The sequence below is a fragment of the Sycon ciliatum genome, chromosome 5 (genome assembly GCF_964019385.1).
Source record: "Sycon ciliatum chromosome 5, ocSycCili1.1, whole genome shotgun sequence".
Lineage (NCBI taxonomy): Eukaryota > Metazoa > Porifera > Calcarea > Leucosolenida > Sycettidae > Sycon > Sycon ciliatum.
In genome coordinates, this window is record NC_088647.1 from 25,255,710 (window position 1) to 25,281,359 (window position 25,650).

Below are 25,650 nucleotides of genomic sequence, written 5' to 3' on the forward strand. Positions count from 1 at the left end.
GAAGTACATATTCGCTGCTGCATCAATTTTGCACCATTTACATTGTAGTGCCACAAGTGGTATCACGGACACCTGCATGCGTATTGAGTCAAACAAGGTTACCTCTGTATAATTATGCTTATCGTGGCTATCAAGAGCTTCGATGCAAATTCCCAGCTGACGAATGGTGTCCAGCTTGTGTTCAGCTCAGCTGGCACTCACAACTCATAATAATTGCGTTCTAGACGCCAGATGAGATATAAGATGTTTCAGCTACAATGTAGACACAACGTCCGTGTTCAAGAAAGCCGTCACTTCATCTTCTGTCCATCCTCAATAGCACGTTCAAGCAAATACGTCTGAAACACAGTAGCGACAATCCGACAGCGGCGACACGCCGTCTTCTCCGAATGAGCTTCTACCGTTCAAATTCAGATTCCCCCAGAAATGTCAAAATAAATAATAGATTTCCACCAAGCTCGCTAGAATCTTGCGAACCGTCAACATGCAGGCATTTCAAGTGTTCGAGCGTGCGTAGATTCTGCTCAGCGGCTCAAGAACATTCGCCAAGCGAAAAAAAGTCGATGAGAAAGATGTAATGGTACCATGGTGGACGAAATTACAAAAATCGGAAGAAGGTATTCGACCCAGTTCGACTATCCTGGACTGGATTGGCAACGTCCAACAATCGGATTCGTATTCTATGGGGTCTCATGAGCTAGTGTGCCAAAGGGCGTTTAGTTGGAGCTTCAGTGCATCACCTTCGTCGAAAGAGGCCCTTTCTGAGATTTGGCCGATGGACTACATGCCTTCGACTTCGAGTTGGAGCAAAGTATTTTGTCTGAAAAGCAACACTTCAAGACGTAGATTCTACGTCCCAAAAAGTCGTCCACTGACCGTTTGACTATTGAGATTGTTGAGCTTGACTTTGAAACACCTGTCAAGGCGGGGGACCAGCAAATCTGTCTGCCACTACAACATGTAGCAGTAGATCTACGATACCAGGCACTTTTCAGACTCTTTTACCAGGGTCAAGTCCGTTCGCAGTTTCGAGTTTCAGAGGGAATCGAAACTAATACTTGCTCAATACTTGTGATTGAAATACGAGAGGCTACTGGCTAGGTACGTGATATATAGTTAGTGATCAGTTAGTATTACAAGTACGCCGTACCCCCGCCGTCTTGGTCTTGACGAACGTGAACACTTGACTCGTGAAATCGTAACGCCCTCAGCACTAAATTGAATCCGATTAGGATCATTGAGTGCACCAGCTCTGTGGAGAATTTGGTAGAATTTCCTACCCCAATCAAGCCAGGATCACCAGACTAGTATACCGGTAGTAGAAATAAATAATAGACGAGCATTAGTGCGACATACAAGCCAAGGACAGCGATTTGTGGCCGTAAGTTGAAATTAATTCTCCAGTGCATTGCGTGACTTACAGCTAGCAGACGATGTGCCGTTTTCTGCTGTGCAATAATTGTATTGTGCATTTTCGGACTCTGATCAGGGTTGTAAACTCGAATACTGTGAAACCTCAGTATAACCTATCTTCAAGGGACATTACAAATTTGTACTTTGTTGCCGAGGTACTCAGTCAGTGACTGGCAAAGTACAGTGCAGGCTGAAGAAATCCAACCTCATGAATAAAATAGCGCCGGGCGCTACGCAGCCTACTACTACCGTAAAATCCCGCCAGACCGCCCCTCCTCCGCCGCCCTTCGAGTAGGTCCAGGTGGGGAGGGGCGGATGGGCGAGTCATACTTGCCGCTGCATTCGGTACTACAATGACAAAGTACTCACCCTACGAAAACTGTGTGTGTGTCTCGTACACTGACCAAAGGTCAAGAGCAGAAAGTCGTACCGATCCATCAAAACCCAGATTTGTGCGATCCCTGGTCAAGAGGGTGTGAACTGAACCGTTGCATACATTTCCAACCAGGTTGAGCACGCGTCTGCAGTACGGTACGGCATCACACTTAACGGAGTCATACAAGGATTCTCACTTCCCTGGCAAGAAGTCGGGGAGGGGGGGGGGGGGCGCATGGGAGAGACGGGGCGCTCTGGCGGGATTTTACGGTTGTAGCAATACTTCGAATACACACACTGGCCTGTGCACTCTAACACGGCGCTACTTTATTCATGAGGTTGGATTTCTTTGATAAGCACTGTACATGCAGGATCCTCAAAACAGGACATAGGGGTCGTCCATAATTATCGAACTTTTTTCACGAAACGAAATAATTTCGTTATGGGGTGGGAGGGGGTTGACCATTTTCGTTTCAGAAAAGTTCGATACATGTACATGTACATGGCCATAGGAGCAGTGACACACTTGCGACTGTTGCTGTATATGCATGTACATGAATAATTTTTACGTTCTGAGGGGGAGGGAGGGAGGGGTTGGGTCTAAACTAAAATAATTCGTTTGGTGAAAAAAGTTCGATATTTACGGACGGCCCCTTAATATCGGATGCAATGAAAAAATTACTTTTTTGAAGTACATTTATGTTCTATCCGAGGTACAATACAGTCATATACTTTATACTGAAGTTTCACTGTAGAATCATGATGGGTCCCACCAACATGCGCTATATACAATGAAGTTTAAATCATATTCGTCATTTTTGTTTTTCCGAATCGTAGTCCTGGATGCAGTGCACTGAAAGTTGAGTGCATGTATGAAGTACCCGGAAATGACGTGCATACGCTGTTTTAACTTGTTTGGTTTCAGAGAATGAGTGGGCGTGGAAGGATGCGCGGGGGTATGCAGAGAGGTGGCCGCGGGGGCCGCAGCAGTCTTGCTGTCCGGGAGGTTCGTGCACCGTCATCGACCACCTCAATCACCCTCAATGAGAGGTAAGCACCGACTGCCGTTAGGTCTCTCTCAAGTTCTGTAGTTGAAGCTTGAATAGCCTGTTTTCCACATTGCTCGACTATCTAATCAAGGAGTTTTGAGAGCCATGCATCCGAGCTGCACACTCTGGCTTTCATTATAATCTTGACAGGACATACAGCACATATAGTTGTGCTTTGTGAAATCTGACCCAAAGCCAAGGGCTGTTTTGGTGCCCTCAACTTGCACGGCCCTTGACGCCCTTGAGCGCAACTGTACCCCAACATATCTGTTGGTTTTCCCTGCAATGATCTTACATGTATTTTTAAAATTCTCACATGTATTTGATTGCCTCGTTACCTGGCATTTGTGCGTGTGTGTCTGTCTCTCTCCCTCTTCTCTCTGTCTGTCTGTCTCTTTCTTTCTCTCTCTCTCTCTCTCTCCCTCCCTCTGTCTCTCTGTCTCTTTCTCTCTTTCTCTGTCTCTCTCCCCTTTCCCTTGTCTATTGCTGTTCTGTGAAGGTTTTCGGCCGTCTCATCATTTCAACAAGACCGTGGTCGAGGAGGTGGATGGAATCGTGGTGGTAGGGGAGGTGCTCGTGGTAGGGGAGATGCTCGTGGCCGAGGTCGTGGCGCTGGCAATGGCCCTGAGCAAAACGGCCGTCCCTTGGGTTCGGGCAGCAGGAAAAACCAGCAGCTGGCTGCACGCCTGCAGGACAGAGAAGAGCGACGAGCCACACGCGGTGTACCACGCGGTGGACGGCAAGGTCGTGGTCGACGTGGCGGAGTCAATGGCGCGACGGCGATTTCGGGCACGGGGCTCGACCACTCCAAGATCCAGCAAGCACGTCGCATCGCCAATCGCCGCGAGGCGCAGGGCACGGCGAGTCAGCCAGGCGGCCGCGGTCGAGGCCTTCTGCGCAACTTGGCTCGTGGCGGTGGCCGTGGTGGTGGTGGTGGCACTGGCGCTTCACGCGGATCAAGAGGCGTTGCCAATACCGGCCGGGGTCGAGGTCGTGGCCGCGGCCAAGCCGTGAAGCGAGGCCTGGGCGAGCGCGCTGCGGCGGTGGCAGCAGTGGTGGCGACAATGGGCGGTGTTCGTCGCGGCGCAGCCACAGCCGCCACCAGCAACCGAGCGAGGGGCCGTGGCCTGCGCGGCAGAGGTCGCGGTGGTCGCGGCGTTGGACGTGGACGCGGTGGCGGCCGTCCTGCCCCGTCGCGCGATACACTAGACTCGGAGATGGATGACTACATGGCAGGTAACGTCAACACTATCAATTTTGACTAGACCAAAAGACGCGCCCATAGCCAACTGTGCATATTGGCGAGCGGAACGCCGCGGTGAACATGATTGGCCCCATTCCGTATCTGCACATAGCATGGGGAAGAGGTGGCAACCAGAGTACTTCTTGATACGCTTTCCTTTTATGGCTGCGCTCACATGAACGGATGAGCGACAGTCGCAGTCCTGCGCTCCGTTCACACTGCCTGCTGCATTTCTCTCCGTTCCTGTTCACACCACGCTGGCTGGCTGGCATCCGTATGCGGTGATCACCAGCGGTAGATCTTTGTACCCAACCCCCACGCTTCCCTTACCAACCCCACTGGCACCTCGTTATACCGACTGCACCTTATATTTGAAATTATTCCCACAATTTCTATGCCATATCGGTTTTGTCCTCGTCCTGAAGGACAGCAGAAACTAACTTGAAACTATGCCTAGTTTAGGTCCCTAAAACCAATAGCCTTTTTCTCACCAACTAAAACCCCATTGATCTTTATTTCTTACACGAGATAAAAATATATATACAAGACAATAGCACTACTTATTTGCCTAGATCGACAGTAGACTATGACTGTAGTAAATTAATATTATAGAGGAAAGGTTAGGGTTCACATTTTCTTGTGCATGTGCATGCAGCCGTGCATAGGACTTTCGGAAATCAGCTTCAATGTTTTATGTCTTCAATGTCGGTGGCTTTGCAGCTGTTCGTGGGGTGTGTGTTTGTGTGGGTGGGGTTCAAAGTCTGCTTTGCATGTACCGGTGCATGTAGAGCTCACTGTCATGCTGTAGCGTGCCGACGCCATGAAGTTGAGTTCTACTTTCCATGCCCGCCCAAAGTATAAGTGAATACGCAATAAACAGACACAGAAACGATCTGGTGCATGTGCTAATTTAATTGTGTGTGCAAACTTGAAGAGATAACTGTCGCAGAGCGCTATACTAGGGATAGTTGTGTAACTTTTTGGCCGTTTCGACTTTTGACACTTCAAAGCAGTCAGTAATGCCACTCTCGTAATCTGGTTCAAAGCCAGTTTTAACTCTTTATTTTTATTTTTAAGACATTAATCTTTTCCCAGGTTCCTTCAGAATCTCTCCTCCTAGCCCTGGTCTTACGTTCATATTTCTATTGTTTTCATACATAAAACTATGCTAAGCTGATTGTGTTTCACAACCCAATTGTATAACCGGTTGTAATGCAAACGTGCAAAATTTACTTATAAGGGGTCGTCCACAAATATCGATGTTTTTTTAGAGAAGATATTCGTTCGTTTGGGGGGGGGGGGGGGGAGGGGGTTTGGGCCCTGTTCGTCTCGTCTTTGCAGAAAAAAAGATCGAACTCTATCACGGGCGCTGTTCAAACATGTAGTTTATGACCTACACAAAGTGAAAAGTCAACCTCGTGAGCATAGCCATGGCAAGGTTGTGCGACCGTGGCAACGTAAACCTAGGTGTATGGTGACATTAGAGTGGCAGCTGGTCACGTTTCATGAGGAAATTGAACTTCATTAAAAAATATCGATCCCTTGCATAAACATGTGTATGTGTATGTTCGTTTTGAGGGGGGAGGGGAGTCTGGGGAGAAATGAACAAATATCGTCTTGAAAAAAACATCGATATTTAAGGACGGCCCCTAAGTCCTTTTTTTTTACAAAAAGCGAACTTTGGCAAGCATCAGTTGCTGTGTAGAAGTAAAGCATGCATGTAACCTACACCCTTTTGTACCAGTGCATTCCTGCTCATCGCCATTGACCTGTCACGCTGTGCATTATCATCATACAATAAAGAAGGTAACACCAGACACAAACCACTGCACAGCCCGGCTCATGCACAGAGTGGGCAAGCAAATATTTAATTGGAACAGAGGACATGCACGCCCCCCCCCCCCCCCCCCCCCCACACACACAAGCACCACACACAAGACGTTGACGCAATTGCTTTATAACTGCACCGGTGTACAGCCATACCTGCTAGTGTCAGCCAACCAAATTCAGACACCTGCTCAGACTCATATCGTGTGCGGGCAAATAGATAACATCTGTGCACAGAAGATACGCCAGGATTTTCAACACGCTAGTGCGCTGCTCAGCAGCACAGCCATAAGGAAAATAATGATACGAGCACGAAAGCCCGGCTATAACTGAGCTTAAGATCGGAAACTAGGCATCAAGGGAAATCAAAACATACCTAGGACACGCAACGAAGAAAATAAATAGGTTTTGGTCCACGCCAATGTGCCAGGCGTCTGGGCGCGTCTAACTTCAAGTACAAAGCTGGCACATTTGAAATCAAGTTTGGTATGGGCGGCAGGATCTGTAACTTTTCTTTCGCCTCCCAGCTGCCGAGCAGAAGCTACAGCACTGCTGCACAGGAATAACTTTTGTTATCTAGAAGAACTTCTTCTCTGCAGCGGCCGATTTCTGCTTCTGCCTCCAGAGAAGAACGACTGCAATGATAGCTTCGATAACGATGACAATGACGAGAGTGGAATAGGAGAGACACTGGAGAAGAAAAAGAAAAAAAACAGAGAGAAAAAGAACAGAGAGCACTTGGAGTAGCTAAATTGATTGGTGTAGCCCAGAGTCCGTTGTAAAGAGTGTCGCTGTGAGGGTGTGTGTGAAGAAGAGAATCAGGAAGAATCAGATCACATGCAATGGGGTAACATCCTGCACACGATAATCCGCAGCAATCCCTCTCCCCCTATTTTTCACAGTTGTCTTACGCAACTGTGACAGTGTGCTGGCACATGAATCCTATTTCAGCATCACACCCTACACAGCCAGAGAACTGCGAACGCCGAGTATCACACGGAATTCAGGTGTCAAGGTGTTAACAAGAGTACATAACCCCCCAGAGTGTGCAAATCGACTATGGGTGCTGTCCCGACAGAATTTCAAGTTGACGTCATTTTGATGATGCACTGTACACGGATTATCAGACGAATCCGGAACCTGTGGTTGACCGAAGCCGATCTGATCCTGTACAAATTATTGCAAAGAAAAACGTGTGATGCGTTGACACCCGTACAAATGTTGTAAATCACTGGTGCAAGGAGCATTGCGTCATAAATAATGACGTCAACTTGAAATTCTGTCGGGACAGCAGGGTATGTGGGAGTTGCACACTCTGAGGGGTTATGTACTCTTGGTGTTACATGGCAAGACACAGGCACACGGCATGCATAACTTTTAAAAATTTACAAGCGCGCACAACTCAAACCAGGGCATTACTGTGGGGAACAAGCTGTCACATTCGCAATTACGAGTGTCGTGAACATACGACCGTCAGCTGTCTGATGATCGTATTTTCGCAATACTCCGTGTACTGGAATATAATAACAGCTCACCCCCTACCATGGTGATGTGTTCTGCACATCTGTACAATCGTATGCAATCACATTGAGCACCGTACGGCTGATACACTGGATTTACATGGTCTAAAGGGACATTACAATGTACACACAATAATGGGAGTTCAAGCAATAATCATGCACAGTGCAGCTAGGCGGCCATTCCACTCACGTCTTGCTGCGGTGCAGAAGCGGGTCCGGAGCGAGAATGTACATCGGCAGTCTGCCTGGCCACAACGGAGAGCTGGTCGATGAGCGACTGGATGCGATGCTGCTGTTCCCGGATGTCTTGGCGCATGGCTGCCACCGAGTTGCTCAACTCCGACACAGCGTTGCTGTCGCCGGGCGCAGGCACACTGCCGGGGTTTGAAGGTTGCGCCACTCTGCAAAGCAGACGTAACACACACACGCACGCACACGCACACACACACACACACGCACATAGTTTCTAAATTTAAAATATATCCTCGAAGCGAAGCGAGTAGCACGCAATTTAGCCACGACTCATATTATCATTCGTCATAATGATGAAGAGATGCCGGGAGACCTGTGTGTGGCGACAATACCCCGGCACAGTGCACGGAAAAGCTGCCCTTTCGTAATGATACAAGTCTTCATAAACACTGACACAAGTATGGAACCCCCACCCCACACACCTCCACACATGCAAACACGCAAACAGACACACACCCACACGCACACACACACTCACACACGCACACACACGCACATCACCATCACCACCACACACACCACCACCACCACCACCACCACCACCAACAGCTGCCACAACACGACGACCAGCGGTGAGAACTCGTGTTTCTCCCTAGCGGTGACGTACCTTCTGAGCACATCGCCGTGCACGCGGAGCAAGCCGTTGGTCTCGTCCTGGTTGCGGCGCAGGACGGTGAGCACCTCCTGCGAGAGACGTGACATGGCCGCCGACACCATGGCCTCACTGTTGGCACCAGCACCAGTAGCAGCAGCAGCATCCCCGGGAGCAGCGTTACGCTGAGCACCACTAGCACTGGCCACAACTGTTACGTGCATATTCCTGAAGAAAGAAAAAAAACACACACACAGCAACAAAAGGAGATGTACTGTACCATGCACACACACAGACACACACACACACAAGATACCAATGCCTATTTTGACAATATAGGACTTGCCTATATACGTATAATAATACATCCCAACAGTACACTTGTACAGGAAATATAAACCGATATACAAACCAAGGTGCAGCCGAGGTTTGTATGATGGCCTATATTTCACGTACAAGCGTACTGGGATGTATTATACTTATGCTGACCTTCATACAAACTGACAGTCAACTCCGGGGCAACGGTATATGGGGTATATATGGGGTTGATATGGGGTTTATATGCCCAATGTAAACCACCTGCATGATGGGGACGTTGGCTGGAAGTTTGTAGGAAAGGTCAGTATAAATGCCTATACATGTATATGTACAGGCAATTTCATTTTTTATTAGGCATTGTCGCCAATAGGTCACGGTCTAGATGGTTCGCAAAAAAACAACATAAGCCCAGAGTATCTCCTTTGCACCATGGCTGGTAGCAAAGCTCGTAGCTGTAGTAGCTGTACTGATGAGGCATTTTATGGCCGAAACAGCTTGCTGTCTACAGCATTGGGTAAGCCCAGAGATAGCTATGGTACACTTTTGTTTACGAATTGTTGCTGCAAGGTAAGCATACAGAGGTTGATCACATCCCTTCAGACAGCCTATTGTGCTCCACACATACTAAGTCATTAGTACATGTAACTGCTCACACTTTGGCTGCAAAACAAACAAAAGACTTTGCCGCAAGCAATCAAGCAGAGAGCCAAGACTCTTTTTCCCAAAAAGGCGCAGACGGGCACACGGTTGGCAAAACTGCAATCATCGCTATAGCCTTCCTTGCCCCCCCCCCCTTCCCCTGCGACAATTGGTGGACAGCAACACAGGTGCAATGGACGAACAAGAGCATGCAGTGTGCATGTGCGATCATGTGACTTTTCCAACTGGGCACCACGGAGACAAAACAGAGAATGCACAAGCAGCACTTCTTACCTGACCATGTCGCGGACTTCCTGAAGACCGGACAAGATCTGCGAGAGGGAGCGATCCACTGGCGATTCGTACATGACGTTAGGAATGGCAACCTCCGGATGCTCCTTGGCGTACTCTTCTTTCTGCTTCTCCAGCGTTTCGCTGTACTGGTCGTAACGCTCCTGTGCCTTGGTGGCTTCCTCGGATGCGAGTTCCGGTATATTGGGCTGTGCAGACAACAGCAACAATGACAATGGTCAGCAGATACGCTCGTACAAGTTCATCATACAACATAACCAAGAAGGATGCAGGACAAACTGAAGCCACGAAATCATACTTGAGTAGTAATATTTCCAAAAAAAGTGACAAAAGAGTAGTAATATTTCCACAAAAGAGTAGTAATATTTCCACTGAAACTCGCCCAAAGGGTGCCTGGTACTGTAAGACATGTATATATAACGAGGAAGCAAATCTAACGTTTTAACGGATGACATTTCTTCGTTATAATAAGATCCGTTGAGGCCGTACTGCTTCATATATGCTGTGTGTGGATATGGCAGAATACTGTAAGATCGTTAACATATCTTCTCGTTAACCTATGAATTTTGGACAATCGTTAAATTTGCGACTCGTTATAATAACATGTCTTACAGTAGACTGAAGTGGCCGTAACTTTGGGGTCCGGATAACCGAGGTATGAGTGTACTTCTAAGCACAAACTGAATTGGGAAAAAATCCCGTAAAAGAGCAATCAGATGCTCTACAAGCCTACTGCAATCGAAGGCAAATCACGGAAACGGTGTACTGTAATTTCACAAATTTTCGGTGTACTTTTATTTTCGGCACTTTCGGTGCGTCTGTTTCATACCGAAAATTTCTGTTCACCGAACAAACACTAACACACATAATCCAATAGGGAACTGCTTCTCCGGACCGAAAACTTCTGTTCACCTAACCTGGCCTGTTGCCCTCATACCGAAAATTTCAGAAATTAGAGTACTCACTGCAAATGGCGTTGCAGAGAGGGTTGTGGTTAGGAACTTCAACACGTCATGATCATCTGTGGGAGAACGAGAAGATAGAACAAGCAGACCATTGGTAAAGAAAGAGTTCAAGTTAAGATTGAAATAACATACCCAGTATACACACAACACACACATAGGAAACATAATTTTAAAATGTACATGCCCCGTGCACACAAATACACAAACACATGCGGCGGAACGTATATTGCCAGAATGGTCAATGCCACAGTAACCCCCCCCCCCCCCAACGAACACAAATTGACACCCCCACCCCCACACATCCCCCCCCCCCCACACACACATACCCATGCCCCCCCCCCCACACACATACCCATGCCCCCCCCCCCCCCCACACACACACATTGACACACCCATACACCCACACCATGGCACTCACCGGCAAGACCACCAGTGGCGGCGGACATGCCAAAGACTCCACTGGGCGGCAGCTTGATGTTTCGGGACATGATACAGAGCTCGTACGTTGGATCAGTTGTGCTGCCGTGATCATACTCAACCTGTGTAAATAGAGCAAACAATAGTTGTACTCCAGCAATGGATAAAGACAGCAGCATACCAAAACAGAGCATGACTGCAAAGTATACACACAGATACATACACACACTCACTGAAACACACACACACACACACACACACACACACACACACACACACAGACACACACGAGCGTGCACGTACACACAGACACAGACACACAGACACACACAATCAAACTGTGCTCGAAATAGACATTATACACTGTTCTAATTTTTCATCGCCACAAGGCTTGGAAGTCAGAATCACTCAAAACCTACCTTGATCTCGCCCTGGAAGTAGCGAATACGCAATCGCACGGGATGAGGACGATTACGGAAGTCCCGCTTGCACTGGCTCACCATGTTGGTGCGGCCATCACTGCAACAGCAACACCACAAAGAAAAGCAGAGCTAATGATGGCCATATACACATGCACATTTGAACTCGGATAATGAGCCAGTACGAAATGTAAACTAGAAGAAGAAAACACATGGAAACGAGTTATGAAGCAACTATCCACGAATGTAACAAGATAATAAACGGTCAGTAGCCTGTCAGTTTTGTGCCCTCATATCGCACGTACTGACCGCTTATTATCTTGTTTCATTCGTGGATAGTTGCTACATAACTCGTTTCCATGTGTTTTCTTCTCCTAGTTTACAGATATACATGACATTGTAGTTGCCTAAAACAACAAGTAGAAGAGAGGATGACTAATTCGTTGTGACACAGCATCAGTAGCTCTTGACTGTAAGCTGCTCTGCCCTTCGGCATTGAGCACTCTTTTGAACAGCCCGGAACCTTTCTGTTTTGAAATGTAAGCCTAAAATAATCATACATGGCGTGAGACTTTTAATTGAAGAAACTGGTCTTTGCCCTTTCCACCTTTTCCAAGTAGACATTGCAGGTTGCTACGATAGAAAACACAACGCAAAATCACAGGCGATGAGCCGTGTCTATGCAACATCAGGATTTGGTCACCAGGCATGACCTATGCGGGACAAATGTGACTGGTCCCTAGAGTGCCCATAATCGAGAGGTAGCTCTGTCCTAGAGTGGCCAGACTGCACCGCTGAACAAGGCTGGCATTGGCAAGCACCGTACCTGTTGTGATCGTAAAGCTTTGTACCGTCGTTCACGATCATGTAAATCATGGGGTTGTCCATCTGTACTCAACAACAACAACAACAACAACAACAACAACAACAACAACAACAATCTCTTATTGGCCACTGGCTATCGTGAGAATAAAGATTTGAAACAACAACAACAACAACAACAACAACAACAACAACAACAACAACAACAGCAGCAGCAGCAACAACAGTTCACCAAATGTTACAGAGCCATTGGATCATGGGCAGACTCTTCAAGCACAAAGTCATCTGCTGTGAGCAGCTTGGTATTACAATTGCACAGTGATCCCGTATGTCAATGAGAGGTACACTGAAGAACGCCATGCTGGAGTTCTCCCAAAGCACAATATTGCAGCATGTATTGAAATAGTAAAGAATAGGAACATGCAAGGCTAGATCGGTTTACTATTACCCCACTAAGTACGTTCTTGAGCATGGCAGTTCACTGTACTGCTGTGGGCATTGGGTAGTACAATGCCAGGTGCTCCTTATCGTAGCACAAGTGACACCCCACACCACCACCTGTGCTCACAAAGATCTTCTACTCGTATCCACCACACCACAACAAGCATGACAGGCATGCTACAAATACAATACCATGCCATACTGTACCACAGTGTCACTTCAGTTGTCCTCTTTCCCTGATTATTAGTAGGGCTGTGTTTGCTAGTAAACCCCCCCCCCCCCCACCACCAACAATACTGATAGCAGTCACAACTTACGCCGCCGTCATTGTCGAACGAGTCGAGGATGATGCCGAGACCATTCCACATGTCAGATACACCAAACACGGGACCCTCCGGACCGGGATGGTCACGGAACCAGAAAGCCTGACCAGAGAGGGAGAGAGAGCACAGCAACAATCATTGATGGAAAAGAAACATTTTACGACTGTTGATACCGTATTATCTCTAATATAAGCACAGTCTCCAATAATAGCACGTCTCCAATAATAGAACACCTTGGGGCGGCATTCAAAAAATAAAGTGCTCAGTCTCCATTATAAGCACACTGTGTATTAAAATTCATTATCTGTACCGGCGAAAAAACCCTGAAATGTGTGTGTCTGACATGAATTTGGCATGGTAACATGCCTCTGAAATGAGGTTGAAATAATAATGGAACAGTCTCCAATAAAGGAACGTCTCCATTAATAGCACGGGGCGGAGGTACATTGAAAAAATAAAGGACCGTGCTTATATTAGAGATAATACGGTATGTGTGTGTGTGTGTACTATCCTGGTGCGTTGAGTACAAGAAGGGGGGGGGGGGGCAAATAAATCATTACATTCATAGTTGGGGTAAGAATTCATTTAGACTCAGGAACGACACCATCTGCCCCCGGATCAAAGGCAGCACTCAAACACAGATGCCACTACCAAAGTGGTGCAAGGTGACCGATCCGGCAACACACCGCAGAACATGTTGTAGCTGACTGTGCAAAGAGTAGATGCACCCGGCCCTCGAGGTGCGTACCGCTCCAGCGATTCGATCTGAATCAGAGGCATTGCCATGAACGGTTGATGATGCAAATAACGGGCTTGCATGGCACGACCTGCATGAAACATTCCCACGCATGCTCACTGTGCAGTCGTGTCGCATAACATCGTCAAAGAAAAGCGAGCCGGATAAAACGGGTGGGTTTGGAAGCAGGCATTTCTCTGGACTATTGGATGTGAACAAGCTTCAGGTTCCCCATAACCAACATTTTCAAGACTTTCCTGCAAGCAATTTCATTGCTTTCTCATCAGGTGAAATACAGCCAGGCGAAGAGAAACTAAGTACAATGAATCTTATACAGCAGAGATGCGATAGACACAGCACAGTGAAGAATGCATCCAGGTGTTTGTGTTTCAAATTTGTCACGTGAACGTAGTGCTAGATTATCATTGAATGCTGCTTTAGGAGCTGTCTTTACTCACACCAGGGAGCCTCACCTCTGTAAACAAAAGCAAATGAAATTGGCATTTGGGCTGCTTGGCAGTTTATCAACACCGTTGTTTTTCTATGTTGATAGTGAGGAGCCTGAACCTTGTTCTTACCCAGTGTAAAGAGTAGGAAAAAGAAAGCAAGCATTGCAACTCCTTCACTCACCATTCCATCACCGCCGACCGAGCCACGGCCAGACACGCGCAGCGTAATCTCGACCTCCCAGTGCTCGGCCTCGTAGGTGATGTTGTTCCAGATGTGACCCTTCATGCTGCGGATGGACGGCGTGAGTCGCACTTGGTCCGAAGAGGGCAGCGCATCTGCAACGCATGGTTGTGTATAAGCGACGTCAAAAAGCATTGATATCAGAAAAACACCAGGAGTAGGGTAAGCTACACATGACTGTGTTGTTTTGCACGCCACTCGCAAACGCATGATAGAGTTATCTCAACTTGTTTCAATGACTGGGCGTGCCATAAAATGCAGCGCAGCACATGTAGAATTCCATCTGAGGCTTGAAACCTGATGCTTGCTTCCTCCCGGGATGATACCCTGAGTTCATGAAAGATCAGGCTGAAGCCAGAAAGTAGCTGCGAGTGCATACGACATGCATGCTCGTACATGTTACTAGTACCCGGTGATTAAGGGGTCCTTTTCGCAACATGGCTATCAGGTTGAAAAGGTGTCTGTATGTGGATATGTGACTGTGTGCACATGTACGTGTCAGTGTGTGGCTCTGCGCGTGCACTGGTGAGCGTGCACGCGTGCATGTGCCGGCATGAACATGCCGAAGATGCCCAGACGTGTATGAGTGAAGCTCAGAGTAGAGACCACAGCACGGAAATTCCCCTCTTTCCCAATGCTTCAGTCCTGTGACCACCTTTCACATGAATATGTGTATGTGCAACAGGGGGAAAGGGCTGGACTTACTTCCAAATGAGTTCCAGAAAGGCAATCGGTTCTTTCGATCCACTAAATGTGGTCCTTTGAAGCTATGTTTATACTCAAAGCGCCTGAACATGTCAGGATCCTGAGCAGTTTGCGCTAGAACTTGTCCAACAACAGCCAGTAGAAGGCAAGTGGAAAATCTTCTTAGATAAAGCATTTTGAAGGACCACTGTCACTGAACTAAATAAATACTATAGAAGAAACGGCACTTGGCCGCTCTAAATACGACCCTGGAGGGGAGTGAAAGCTATTTCTGATCTATAGTCGTCCCTTTACTACAACATTCAAGGGTTGGACACACTGTCCCACTTTGCAATGCTTTGGGGTCTTCACCCCGTTCAGCCTCAAGGCTTATCGAATCGTGAAAGAAACAGGTGGTTGGCAAAATCACAATACAATGCTGTCTTTCAGTTTTGCTGAGAGTCAAATGACGTGGCTTTGGTTGCCCGATTTTCACACACAAATAAAAAATCTCACATGTTCAGCTCAGAAGTGTGTTGATTTTCACAAATTTTGCGCAGAATTCTGCCACTCCTGTACGTGTTTGGTCTTTTGAATGCATGCCTTGCGCTCGTGCAGTGTGGTGAACTCGTTTGAAAACTCGACAGGATCATTTTCTTGATCATTGACATAATTCATTGGTTGATTGAAGGAAATACGAAACATTGCACAAGAGTTGTGTGGCTCTCTACTTTTTCTTTCTGTGGTCAGTGTGGACTGGTGGAAAGTATTGAGGATGGCCATGTCCCTTGAGGAGGGAAAGCGAGATAAAACTACAACGAGTCGGCACAGAAATCCACCCGGGAGTGAGCACGGTGCTCGCCTTGGAGATTACGTTGCAGCAAGTGGTCGTGTCCAGCCAGTGGCCAGACTACCACGGCACGATGATTCCGGTAAGACCGGCACAGGCGAACAGTCTCAGCGATCAGAAAATTTGGTATTGTAAATTAAACCACACGGTCGAGTACCGGTATGCATACTTTCATCAGCGTTTAGTTGAGGAAGCGAACAAAAAAATCAATCTGGCATGAAAACTTTTCATTCAGCTCAGTGATCCTAGAATTTGTTTTTTGCGCAGCCACAAGTCGAGATACATTATGCCATCAAATAACTATGCATGTGAGAAATGTAGGACATGAAAGAAAAGAGCTCAGCTCAGGACCCTCGCTATGCGTGTTGTTTACCTACCGTAATGTCGCTTATAAAAGCAGGTGCTTACGACCGTATGCCAGGGTTCGAACCAAGCTTCTATTCAAGTTATGCTTCTTTTCAAACATGTTTCTACGCCAACATCTTCAGTCTACACTGTACAGTGTGTGTCACGCATCATGTACAGTCGTCCCTCTCTAATCCGGCACTTGTTTATCCAGCACCCTTGCAAACCAGCACACTTTCTGCCAAAACGGATTTTTTCAGTTCATTTCCTACGCTTTAATCCAGCACTTGAATTCCACCTCCAGCAGCGATTTTCTGCAACGAATCACTCAAACTGTACATAATTCGATTTTCTAATCCAGCAGTTCTACATCGCATATTGTCAGGGAGCATTGAAACCGGGGAGTAGTACAAAGGTATTGTACTACTCCCTGATTGAAACATACACAACACATGTAACATACACTTGGGAATATCCTATGCCAGTGTATAGGATATTTCCGGCAAGTGTATGTTAAAAGACATGCATTCCACAAAGTACTTGGATTGACACAGAAAATCCCTACGTTTTGACGTACGACACAAAGGTGTATGTTGAAAGGTGGGCCGGGTTGGAGGGCAGGATTTGATAATCCAGCACCCTTGTTTATCCAGCAGAAAATGCCGTTGTAAAAGGTGCCGGATTAGAGAGGGACAACTGTATTGTGGAAGTGCATGTATTTGTACTTGCATGCATGCTTCTGTGTCACGACGCGCTTCGAAAAATCGGCTTCTATTCGAGTCATGCTTCTGTACGGGTCATGCCTTTATACGCGGCATTGCGGTATATCAACATCGATATCATCATCATGACATGATCATTTTGCTGAGCTAGCTAAGCTGGTGCTCACTGCTCAGGCACGTGTCTCGGGTGAACACCCGCACCTGGTGCCCTGCCAGCCCTTTACGGTCCTGTCACGTGATGACCCCCCCCCCCCGGCCCCCGCACAGATACGAAGTATAGCGCTGTAGACGGTGACCGTGGCAACGCCAGACGCTATTAGTAATTACGCAATGTCTTTGCATACTAGTAGTTTTGAGAAGACGTGTGAAGTAGATGTAGCCGAACATCCTAAACATAAGCAGGCAACCCAAACCCCGTAACTACCAAGTCACTGGAGAGTCTGATTGGGCCTTTTGTACCATTGCTTTGTACAGTCTTTGGTTTCATTGTTGATTTGCATGAATGATTGATTAGGGACAGTGTATGGTCTTTTGCCTCTGGGGGGGGGGGGGGATTTCTGTTCCTGGGCGGGTTGGCACATCTTTTCTCCTTGTAGTGACAGTTGTAGTCCGCTGATCCGCTGGTGGTCCAATGCGGGTTGAAAGTGCTACGTCACAGCATAGCAACAATTTCAAAAATTCAAAAACTGGATCCACTTTTTTGTATGGATCCAAGTACATTTCAAGCGGTCTTACTCACAGCAAGGTGATCTAGCCAGTGAAATTGACTGGGTTAGCTAATGGGGTTGGGGTGACAACTGGTGGCGAAGAAAAAGTCACACCTGCATACGACATGCGTGGGTTGCTATGCACCCACACACCTTAGTGGATCCAAAGTAGAAATCTGATGTGAACTTACTACTCCCTGGCCGTTTTTGATATCACTTTTCTATCACTGATGGTGGAGTTGTGATGTATGTTTTTCTTTTTCCTTTTATCATCGTCATATTTTTTTCTTCTCCTCCTCCTCCTCCTCTTCCTGACTGTATTTTAGAACCACTTGTTCGGGCTCTCAACGTCGGCGTCGGTGCATGCAGGTGAGAGGCGTGTTTCTCTCGTCTTGCTCTGTGATAGGAGAAATGTTGAGAACACTGTGGATCTGAATCATGTTTGTAAAACATTTTTCGCACTTGGCTAACGTCAGGTATGTGTATGTACATCAAACATCTGGGAGTAAAAAAATCGTCATTTTGGATACCGCTGGGCCCATTTTCATGCATTTTTACTGAAATATCTCTCTGCAGAATTGCAATGCCTTTTTTGAACACCCGAACACCGCTTCCTAAGCAAGCTGTATAACGCATAGCAAAGCAAAGTATGCAAGTGCCACCGGGCCTCGAATTGGTGAACTGATGTAGGTGCGAGAAGATGTTGTTGCCAGGCCCTCTTCCACTCCCTGTACGCTCTCTATGCTTGCTACTGTAGCGGACATTGAAATCCGGTGGGAAGTCAAGCGGCCGCGGGGCGCTGGCCTTGCAGCCGCGAGCACTGCTGGTCCATGTGTACAGTATGTACGTGATCTACAGTGTGTGTCCGCTTTAAAAGCAGTAAGGGTGCCGGCCCCGGTCTTCCCATCGGATGTCAGTGTCCACCAGAGCATGTACTTTGTGTGTGGAATGTTTGTAGTCGCATGGCTTACGCCCAACCGGATGTGTAATGACGTTTATGTGTGCTCTGCCACGCTATATTCTGTCCACGTTACAGCTTCTGCCTCAACCTGCTGATCCGACATCCATTCGTCGTTATGCGTCGCCAATGCCAGGTAAAATCCTATCTGTGTATTGTTGGCCATGTATGTATAGTGCTGGCCAGAGGAATCCAACCTCATGAATAAAGTAGCGCCGTGTTCGAGTGCACAGACCAGTATGTGTAGAGCTAGGGCTGCGTAGCGTCCGGCACTATTTTATTCATGAGGTTGGATTTCTTTGGCCAGCACTGTAGTTCTGATGCATTGTACGTGCGTCTCATTTTTTGCTCTTCTCGTTTGGAAGTTTTGTGGTGCTTTGTCCGTGGACTGACTCCATCTTCATTCAGGGATGTTTCCGTATACTTCAGTAATGGAGACCTAGCTTCTTGCTACCCATTGCTTTTATTTATTTTGTGGTTGTACAAACACCGTTGCAATCACCTGCAGATGTTTCGAAACGCCTTGTCGTGCTGTGGACGTTTTGTCACCCGGCCGTAATCAGGAACTGACTTAGTGTTGTGTTGCACTTGTAGCCAATGCACCCCAACAGCAGGGAAAGTGTTTGCTGCTCTGTGTGCCTTCCGGCTGTAATTGTGGGCAGAGAGGGGGGGGGGGGGGGGGGGGGGGGGCTCAGAATTTGAACTGGCCATAATGAATAGGGAGGCCGCAGGCAGATGGATATCAGTCACTGCTTCCTTGTTGTACCATGTACAGGGTGAATACTCTGCTGTTGTGTGTTCCATCACTTCAGGCTTGGTTTTGTCTAAACACATGTACTGTAGATTTGTACAGCATTTCGGGAGATTTCTCTCTGGTACATTTTTTACTTGTAGTATTACACATCAAAGTGTTTATGATGAACACATAACCTCGGTGTGTATGTGAAATGTGCCGTTTTCGTGTACGTGTATAGATCAATAATTGTCCATACTATCCGGCCGGCAAGCTCTCAGCACCCATGTCGACAGCAATGGTCATGTGGAGAATGCAGCATCAACAGGTACAGGATAGGACGACTATCTATCTATCTATCTGTCTATCTACCTCTCTCTCTCTTTCTCTCTCTCTCTCTCTCTCTCTCTCTCTCTCTCTCTCTCTCTCTCTCTCCGCTTGTCTCTCTCTTTTAATATAACATGCAAGGATGCATTTATACAAAAGAGAAAGACCAAGGAACTACAAGTTACGCTATACTGTCCACTAACACCACCAGTTACTAAACAATCAGCTCATGCGATAACATTGCACGACACTGATCGTAACTTGTAGTTCCTTGGTCTTCCTCTTTTGTATAAATTAAACCTTGGCTCCCCATCTGAGTCCATTCCTGCAAGGATGCATTCAACTAAATAATCATCGTGGTCATCGTTGATGGCAATAGTATGTAAACTGTGGTAGGCACCGGCATTTATGCCAGAGCAGAGCTATTCAATGGCTCTTGGCTGATAAGTGGCTGCTTTAGCCTTGGGTATTTGCAAATGGCAAGGAGCTAAAGCTTCTGGGTGGTTGTACGTGATCAAGTAGTGCCAATCACCTACTTGATTCCTGTTATGTTTGGAGAGGTTTCCTGAGCATTGCCTCCGTTCCTGCTGCACTGATGTGCGTGCGTGCGTGCGTGTGTGTGTGTGGTGGTGGTGGTGGCGGTGTGTGTGTGTGTGTGTGTGTGTGTGTGTGTGTGTGTTTGCACCATTCTAGCCTGGATGGCTAATCTTTTGTTACTACTGTTGTTGCTGGTGTTGGTGCCATTCCTGCTGCTGTTGCTGTTATCAGGGAGCGCGTTGTCTCTGGAAAGGCTTGAGCAGTACATACATGACTATGTGGCTGGAGGCGGCATTTCAAGGTGTTATCGTGGCCACCACTCCTTGTCCAAGGCAAGTACCATGTCCCGTATTCCCACTGACATCTCTTTCTGGTTCGAGTCCTGGTGGTGACAGTCAATTTTTTCTTCAGATCTTTCCCTTTTCCATCCCCTCAACCAGTGAACATCTCTTTGATGCGGTGATCGTGCTTCCCCATTTTGCCGGCATGTGCCATACCGAATCACTGCGTGTTCAGCGTATAAGGCAAGAGCAAAAGAACCCGTTTATAGTGCGAACAAATGCCATTGGTCCATTGGTGTTTGCGCTGAAAAGGCTCGACTGTACAGTGTACATGCTCAGTATAACTACATGTCTGAACCGGTTAGTGCCGATTTATGTGCTTCAGATTACCCTGGGAGATTGTGTATGTGGTTGACTGTATACTCTTGCAGGACAAGCGCCTAGATTGCTGTGTAGATCGGAGTCCGTGTCAAAATTCCCCCGTGCCCTGGTGGGACTTACGATCTTGTCAATATGTTCCCTTGCTCTGTTTGTTTTGATTGCCCGTATGGTGTTCAGATCGGCTGGTGACATTCGCCGTGTCAAGCAGTTCTTCCAGTACCTGGCCATGCGCGGGTTTGTACTGGTGGTCGTTGTGACATTGTTTTCTTGCATTGCATGACCCAAGGCTATCATCGGCATATTCAACCGTCATCTCCCTGTTATTTCTCTCTCTATCTCTCTCTCTCTCTCTCTCTCTCCCGCCCCGTTCCCCTTTCCCCATCATTTATCCTGCACTGCACCATATGGGTGTATGCGCTGCGTAAGATACGAGCACTCCACCGTAGTCAATCAAGAACCAAAATACTACACTTCAAATCTCCGGGATCTTTTTTCTGAATGTTCTGTAATAGAACCCTAGCTGTACTTTTGAAGTTTTTATTCACAGCAACATGTACATGCAGCTTTACTGTCCTTGTTTTCATGTATTCATACGATTGCACATATGTTCATATGTGATCACCGCTGGTGCGAATGGTTCTTCTTTGTGCATGCTGTTGTCTTGTGCCACAGAGCATGTACCGTGTTCGCTCTTCCATTCTACTCGGCCAGCTTACTGGAAACTGTCCAGGTGAGTTTTAGATGTGACAATTTGCTACTCATTTGCAACCTCTGGGCACTTGGTTCCGAGATTTAGGCCGCGGGTACCGTATTTTCCGGAGTATAAGCCGGAATTTGAACACTCGAAAATTCACCCAACAAAAGGGGGGGGTACCGTGTGCGGCTTATACTCCGATGATCAAATTAACGGTGGTCAATAGGGTAGATTTGAAACTCGGGTATTGAGCCAATAATAAAAGTAGAAAGGAAAAGGACATATGGAAACGTATATAGTATCGAGTTACAGTGGTGGAGAGTTACTCTTAACTCGTTTCCATATGTCCTTTTCCTTTCTACTTTTAATAAGGTAGATGTCTGTATTTCGTGGCAAAAAAATGGGGGTACGGGTTATACTCTGGAAAATACGGTACTTTAGGTGGCAAAAGCGCTTTTGTTTCCACAGGAAAGGATGAGACGCTTTCGAAAACGCTAAATGACATGTGCTGCATGCATTCTGCCGTTTTCAAAGGTTGCAAGTGCCGTGCCGTGCTATCTTCTTCCAATTCTGACATTATTTGGACAGTACTGGTACTGGTCTCCGAGATGTAGTTCAGGGTCTACAGTACTCGTATCATACTTGCAGTTCAGGTATTTCTGGAGCGAACCTCTTGATCTCGTTCCTCGTGGTGTGGCCGAGACCGTAGCCCCTTTCAAAAGCACTGGTGAAGTCCATTGGTTTTGTTGTTTCTTTATTTTAATTCACCATATGAACAGGCAAGACTGCATTCTCCCCGGGGGCTATTGGCCCATGGCTCTCACAATATGATGAAAGTGTTTAATGTGTATGATAGTATGCATGTGTGCTCTTCGCCTCTTCCCGCTGTGTCCAGAGCCAAGTGACCAGCGAGGGAGAGCCGTCGGCGTGGGACTTTGTGCAGCAGGCGCTGTTCCGCATCGTGGGCCGCACGCCTCACTTCTCTCGCCGCAACCTGCTGCCGCTCTGGTCGAGCATCGCGGCGCCGGCGCTGCTGCGCTCGTTGCTGCGCGAGCTGCTGGGCAGCGTGGCCCGGCCGGCCGTGCTCTGGCTCTATAGCTTCTTGTCGAGCAAGTCAGCAGCCGCCCGGCCTGCCACCGCCACCACCGACAATCCTCAGCAGCAAGACGCGAGCAATCCGGCCGCTCTGGGCGCCGCAGCAGGCGTGACCACCACCACAGTAGCAGCAGCAGCGGCATCGCCGTTCGACTCCAATGACGACGTTTTGACGTCAGTGCACCACCTGGCCACCGACATCGGTGCCGATGCGGTCATTCGACGCCTGTCCCTGAAGGAGCTCATTGCCTCGACCATCAGCCGCCTCATCGGCGAGGTGCTGCTCTATCCGCTGGAAACTGTTCTGCAGCGCATGCACGTTCAAGGAACGCGGCTTATCGTGGACAATATCGAGACCGGTCTCGGCATCATGCCACATGACAGCGCCTACGACGGCTTCTGGGACTGCGTGCACACGATACGACGGGACGAGGGCGTCGGCGGCTTCTACAAGGGCTTCAGCGCGCTAATGCTGCAGGTGTGCGCCGAAGTACTACTGCTACATGTCACGCGTATCACTTTCTCACAAGTCAACTCGGGCGTGTTCAGCTCCCCGTCTTTGCCCTCCGCATCACAACAGCAACGGTCACAACACCAACTCTAAGTCTCGGTGAGTGTCGGTGCTGTCACATTTCGTGTTGCTGGCCTCTTCTGCGGCAAGTTTTGCTGCTTTGTTTGCATGATTGCTGGCCGCTTCCGTTCTTAGGTATTTATTTCGAATGTGTTTTATATGAGCTGTACTGCTGGTAGCGGGTTCTATCCAGGCATTTATCCCAGATACTTACAGTCAACTGCCGTCACGTTCTACGTATGGCGCACTTTTTCGATCAACGAGCAGGAACCGGAAAGGCCTTCTGCATGCTGCATTGCCTTGGTAGCTATGGCGGCTGACTGTTACCATGCTCAGGAGCGCAGGCTCCTGAATTGCGTCGTGCTTGGCGGAGTAGCCGCCGTGATTTCAAGTCGTCGTGCAGCTGTGCACATGTTTGGAATGGCGCAGTCGTACTGGTGGCATGGCCGATCGTTTCCTGCTCGGCTCTCTTGAGAGCCCTAGCAAAGCTTGGCCGAAACCGTCCGGAGCTTGTTTTTCGTTCTGCACACATGTGCTTTTGGTGGTGCACTCGCACGCCCTGTTGAGCAACACATGTTGTGGTTGTGTTCTGGGGTGCATGGCGTGTTTGTGTGCGCGCGCATGCTCCCTATTTTTATTGCCTCCACAGCATTTTATTTTTTTCTTGCCTTACTGTTTCCTGCAATCGAGGACTGCCCTAATTCGATCTCCATTATTTTTTTAGCCTATTTCAATCAATCCCACTAGCACAGCATGGCCTTCTCTGCCCTGCAACAACTAACTTGCTGTGGGTTATTATTATTATTTTTTTTGTATGCGTTGGAAGTCATGCATACACTTTCGTGATTTTCGGACCTATGCTATAATTGGAGTTGCAACGAACTAGCCTTGTTCCACTGTTGTTAGGACCTATGCTAGAACACGTTTTCGTCATTTGAAAGTCATTTGAAAGTTCTAATCATAGTATGATATGAAGAGTGCATAAACATGTATAGACTCTCGATAGTATCATGGCACGACTTTGCTGGGGGCTGTCTGAAATGCTTAGGGCATGTCGGCGCGTGTAAGAGTGCAAGCTGGCACGGTACGTACAGTTTGTAGACTAATTTACGGTGTGTCTGAGGGATGTGGTGGACTCAGTGGAGGTACCGTACTTGTACACTACAATGTGCATGTCCAGTCCTACCTTGCGTATCCGCTGAACATGGCCAATGAGTTGGGTATTAGGGTCCCTGAGAAGCATTGTACTCTTAGGGAAGCAGGTCAGGCATGTACCGGGCACCATTCTGACCCATCTAGAATCACAATAATAATGGATTTCAACGAAAACAGCCGTGGAAACTAATGATCCCCCGTCAAATTCCTGCGCACGCCCCTGGAGCCACTATGGCGGTTGTGGTGTTTTGACCGTGCCAATTTGTCAGTGTGTAACAGCAAGAAGCTGTCCCCGGGGAAAATTGCGATTCCGCGGCCGCGTTTTTTTCCGCGATTTTCCCGCGTTTTTTGAACTTTTTTGTTGCACTACACGTACACACAGTGCACTGTTCGGTCAGCAACGCGTTAACGTCTCATCGTGGCGGCTTTTTACTCAAATATGACGAGTGCTTACACCAGAGACTTGTAACTGATTGATTTCACTACATACTCACTGAAAATTGCCGCACATCAATATTATTCACCGCATATTCACCGCAAATTATGCCATGTTATGCCGCGTTTTTTGCGATTTTTTTCCGCAATTTTCCCCGGGGACAGAAGAGTACAATCGTGTACATAACCGGGGGGGGGGGGGGGGGGTACTAGTACAATGTCATGTATGTACTCTCAGGCTAACAGTGATCGAGTTTATAGCCGACTGGACAACTCCCTCAGTCTGTCCCCGGGGAAAATTGCGACTCCGCGGCCGCGTTTTTTTCCGCGTTTTTTGCGATTTTTTAAAAGACTGCGTTTTCCGCGATTTTCCCGCGTTTTTTGAACTTTTTTGTTGCACTACACGTACACACAGTGCACTGTTCGGTCAGCAACGTCTCATCGTGGCGGCTTTTTACTCAAATATGACGAGTGCTTACACCAGAGACTTGTAACTGATTGATTTCACTACATACTCACTGAAAAGTGCCGCACATCAATATTATTCACCGCATACCGTATATTCTCTATTATAAGCGCCGTGCTTATATTTTTTCAACAGCCCTCTACCCCGTGCTTATATTGGAGACCGTGCTTATATTTTTTCAACCAATATATCCATACAGAGCAAGAAGAAATACATGCTAGATATCATGCATGCAGCATTGATTTCCACCAAGACCGTGCTAATAATAGAGACTGTGCTTATAATGTTTCGAAAAGTGCTCACAGTGTGCTAGTATTAGAGACTGTGATAGTAATGGAGACCTGTGCTTATAATAG

At 47.5% G+C, this 25,650-nt stretch overlaps 3 protein-coding genes across 3 annotated transcripts; 2 read left to right on the forward strand and 1 right to left on the reverse strand.

The window, feature by feature from the left end:
- Positions 1-659: 659 nt before the first annotated feature.
- LOC135818148 (uncharacterized) lies at positions 660-4,783 on the forward strand. Its single transcript, XM_065331486.1, has 3 exons — positions 660-1,381; positions 2,714-2,838; positions 3,337-4,783. Exons 2-3 carry the CDS (start codon positions 2,717-2,719, stop codon positions 4,100-4,102), a joined length of 888 nt encoding a protein of 295 aa, XP_065187558.1. The 5' UTR covers positions 660-1,381; positions 2,714-2,716; the 3' UTR covers positions 4,103-4,783.
- A 1,247-nt stretch (positions 4,784-6,030) lies between these two features.
- LOC135818149 (protein ERGIC-53-like) lies at positions 6,031-15,470 on the reverse strand. Its single transcript, XM_065331487.1, has 11 exons — positions 15,059-15,470; positions 14,294-14,448; positions 12,922-13,029; positions 12,168-12,229; positions 11,342-11,441; positions 10,924-11,044; positions 10,506-10,561; positions 9,523-9,728; positions 8,287-8,499; positions 7,618-7,828; positions 6,031-6,597 (listed from the first exon to the last, which is right to left on the reverse strand). The coding sequence occupies exons 1-11, from the start codon at positions 15,231-15,233 to the stop codon at positions 6,484-6,486; spliced, it is 1,521 nt and encodes a 506-aa protein (XP_065187559.1). The 5' UTR covers positions 15,234-15,470; the 3' UTR covers positions 6,031-6,483.
- A 233-nt stretch (positions 15,471-15,703) lies between these two features.
- Positions 15,704-24,257, forward strand: LOC135818150 (mitochondrial outer membrane protein SLC25A46-like). The gene is made up of 8 exons (XM_065331488.1): positions 15,704-15,969; positions 17,988-18,030; positions 18,698-18,755; positions 19,594-19,680; positions 20,448-20,548; positions 21,056-21,112; positions 21,551-21,608; positions 22,468-24,257. The coding sequence occupies exons 1-8, from the start codon at positions 15,813-15,815 to the stop codon at positions 23,269-23,271; spliced, it is 1,365 nt and encodes a 454-aa protein (XP_065187560.1). The 5' UTR covers positions 15,704-15,812; the 3' UTR covers positions 23,272-24,257.
- The last annotated feature ends 1,393 nt before the right edge of the window (positions 24,258-25,650 follow it).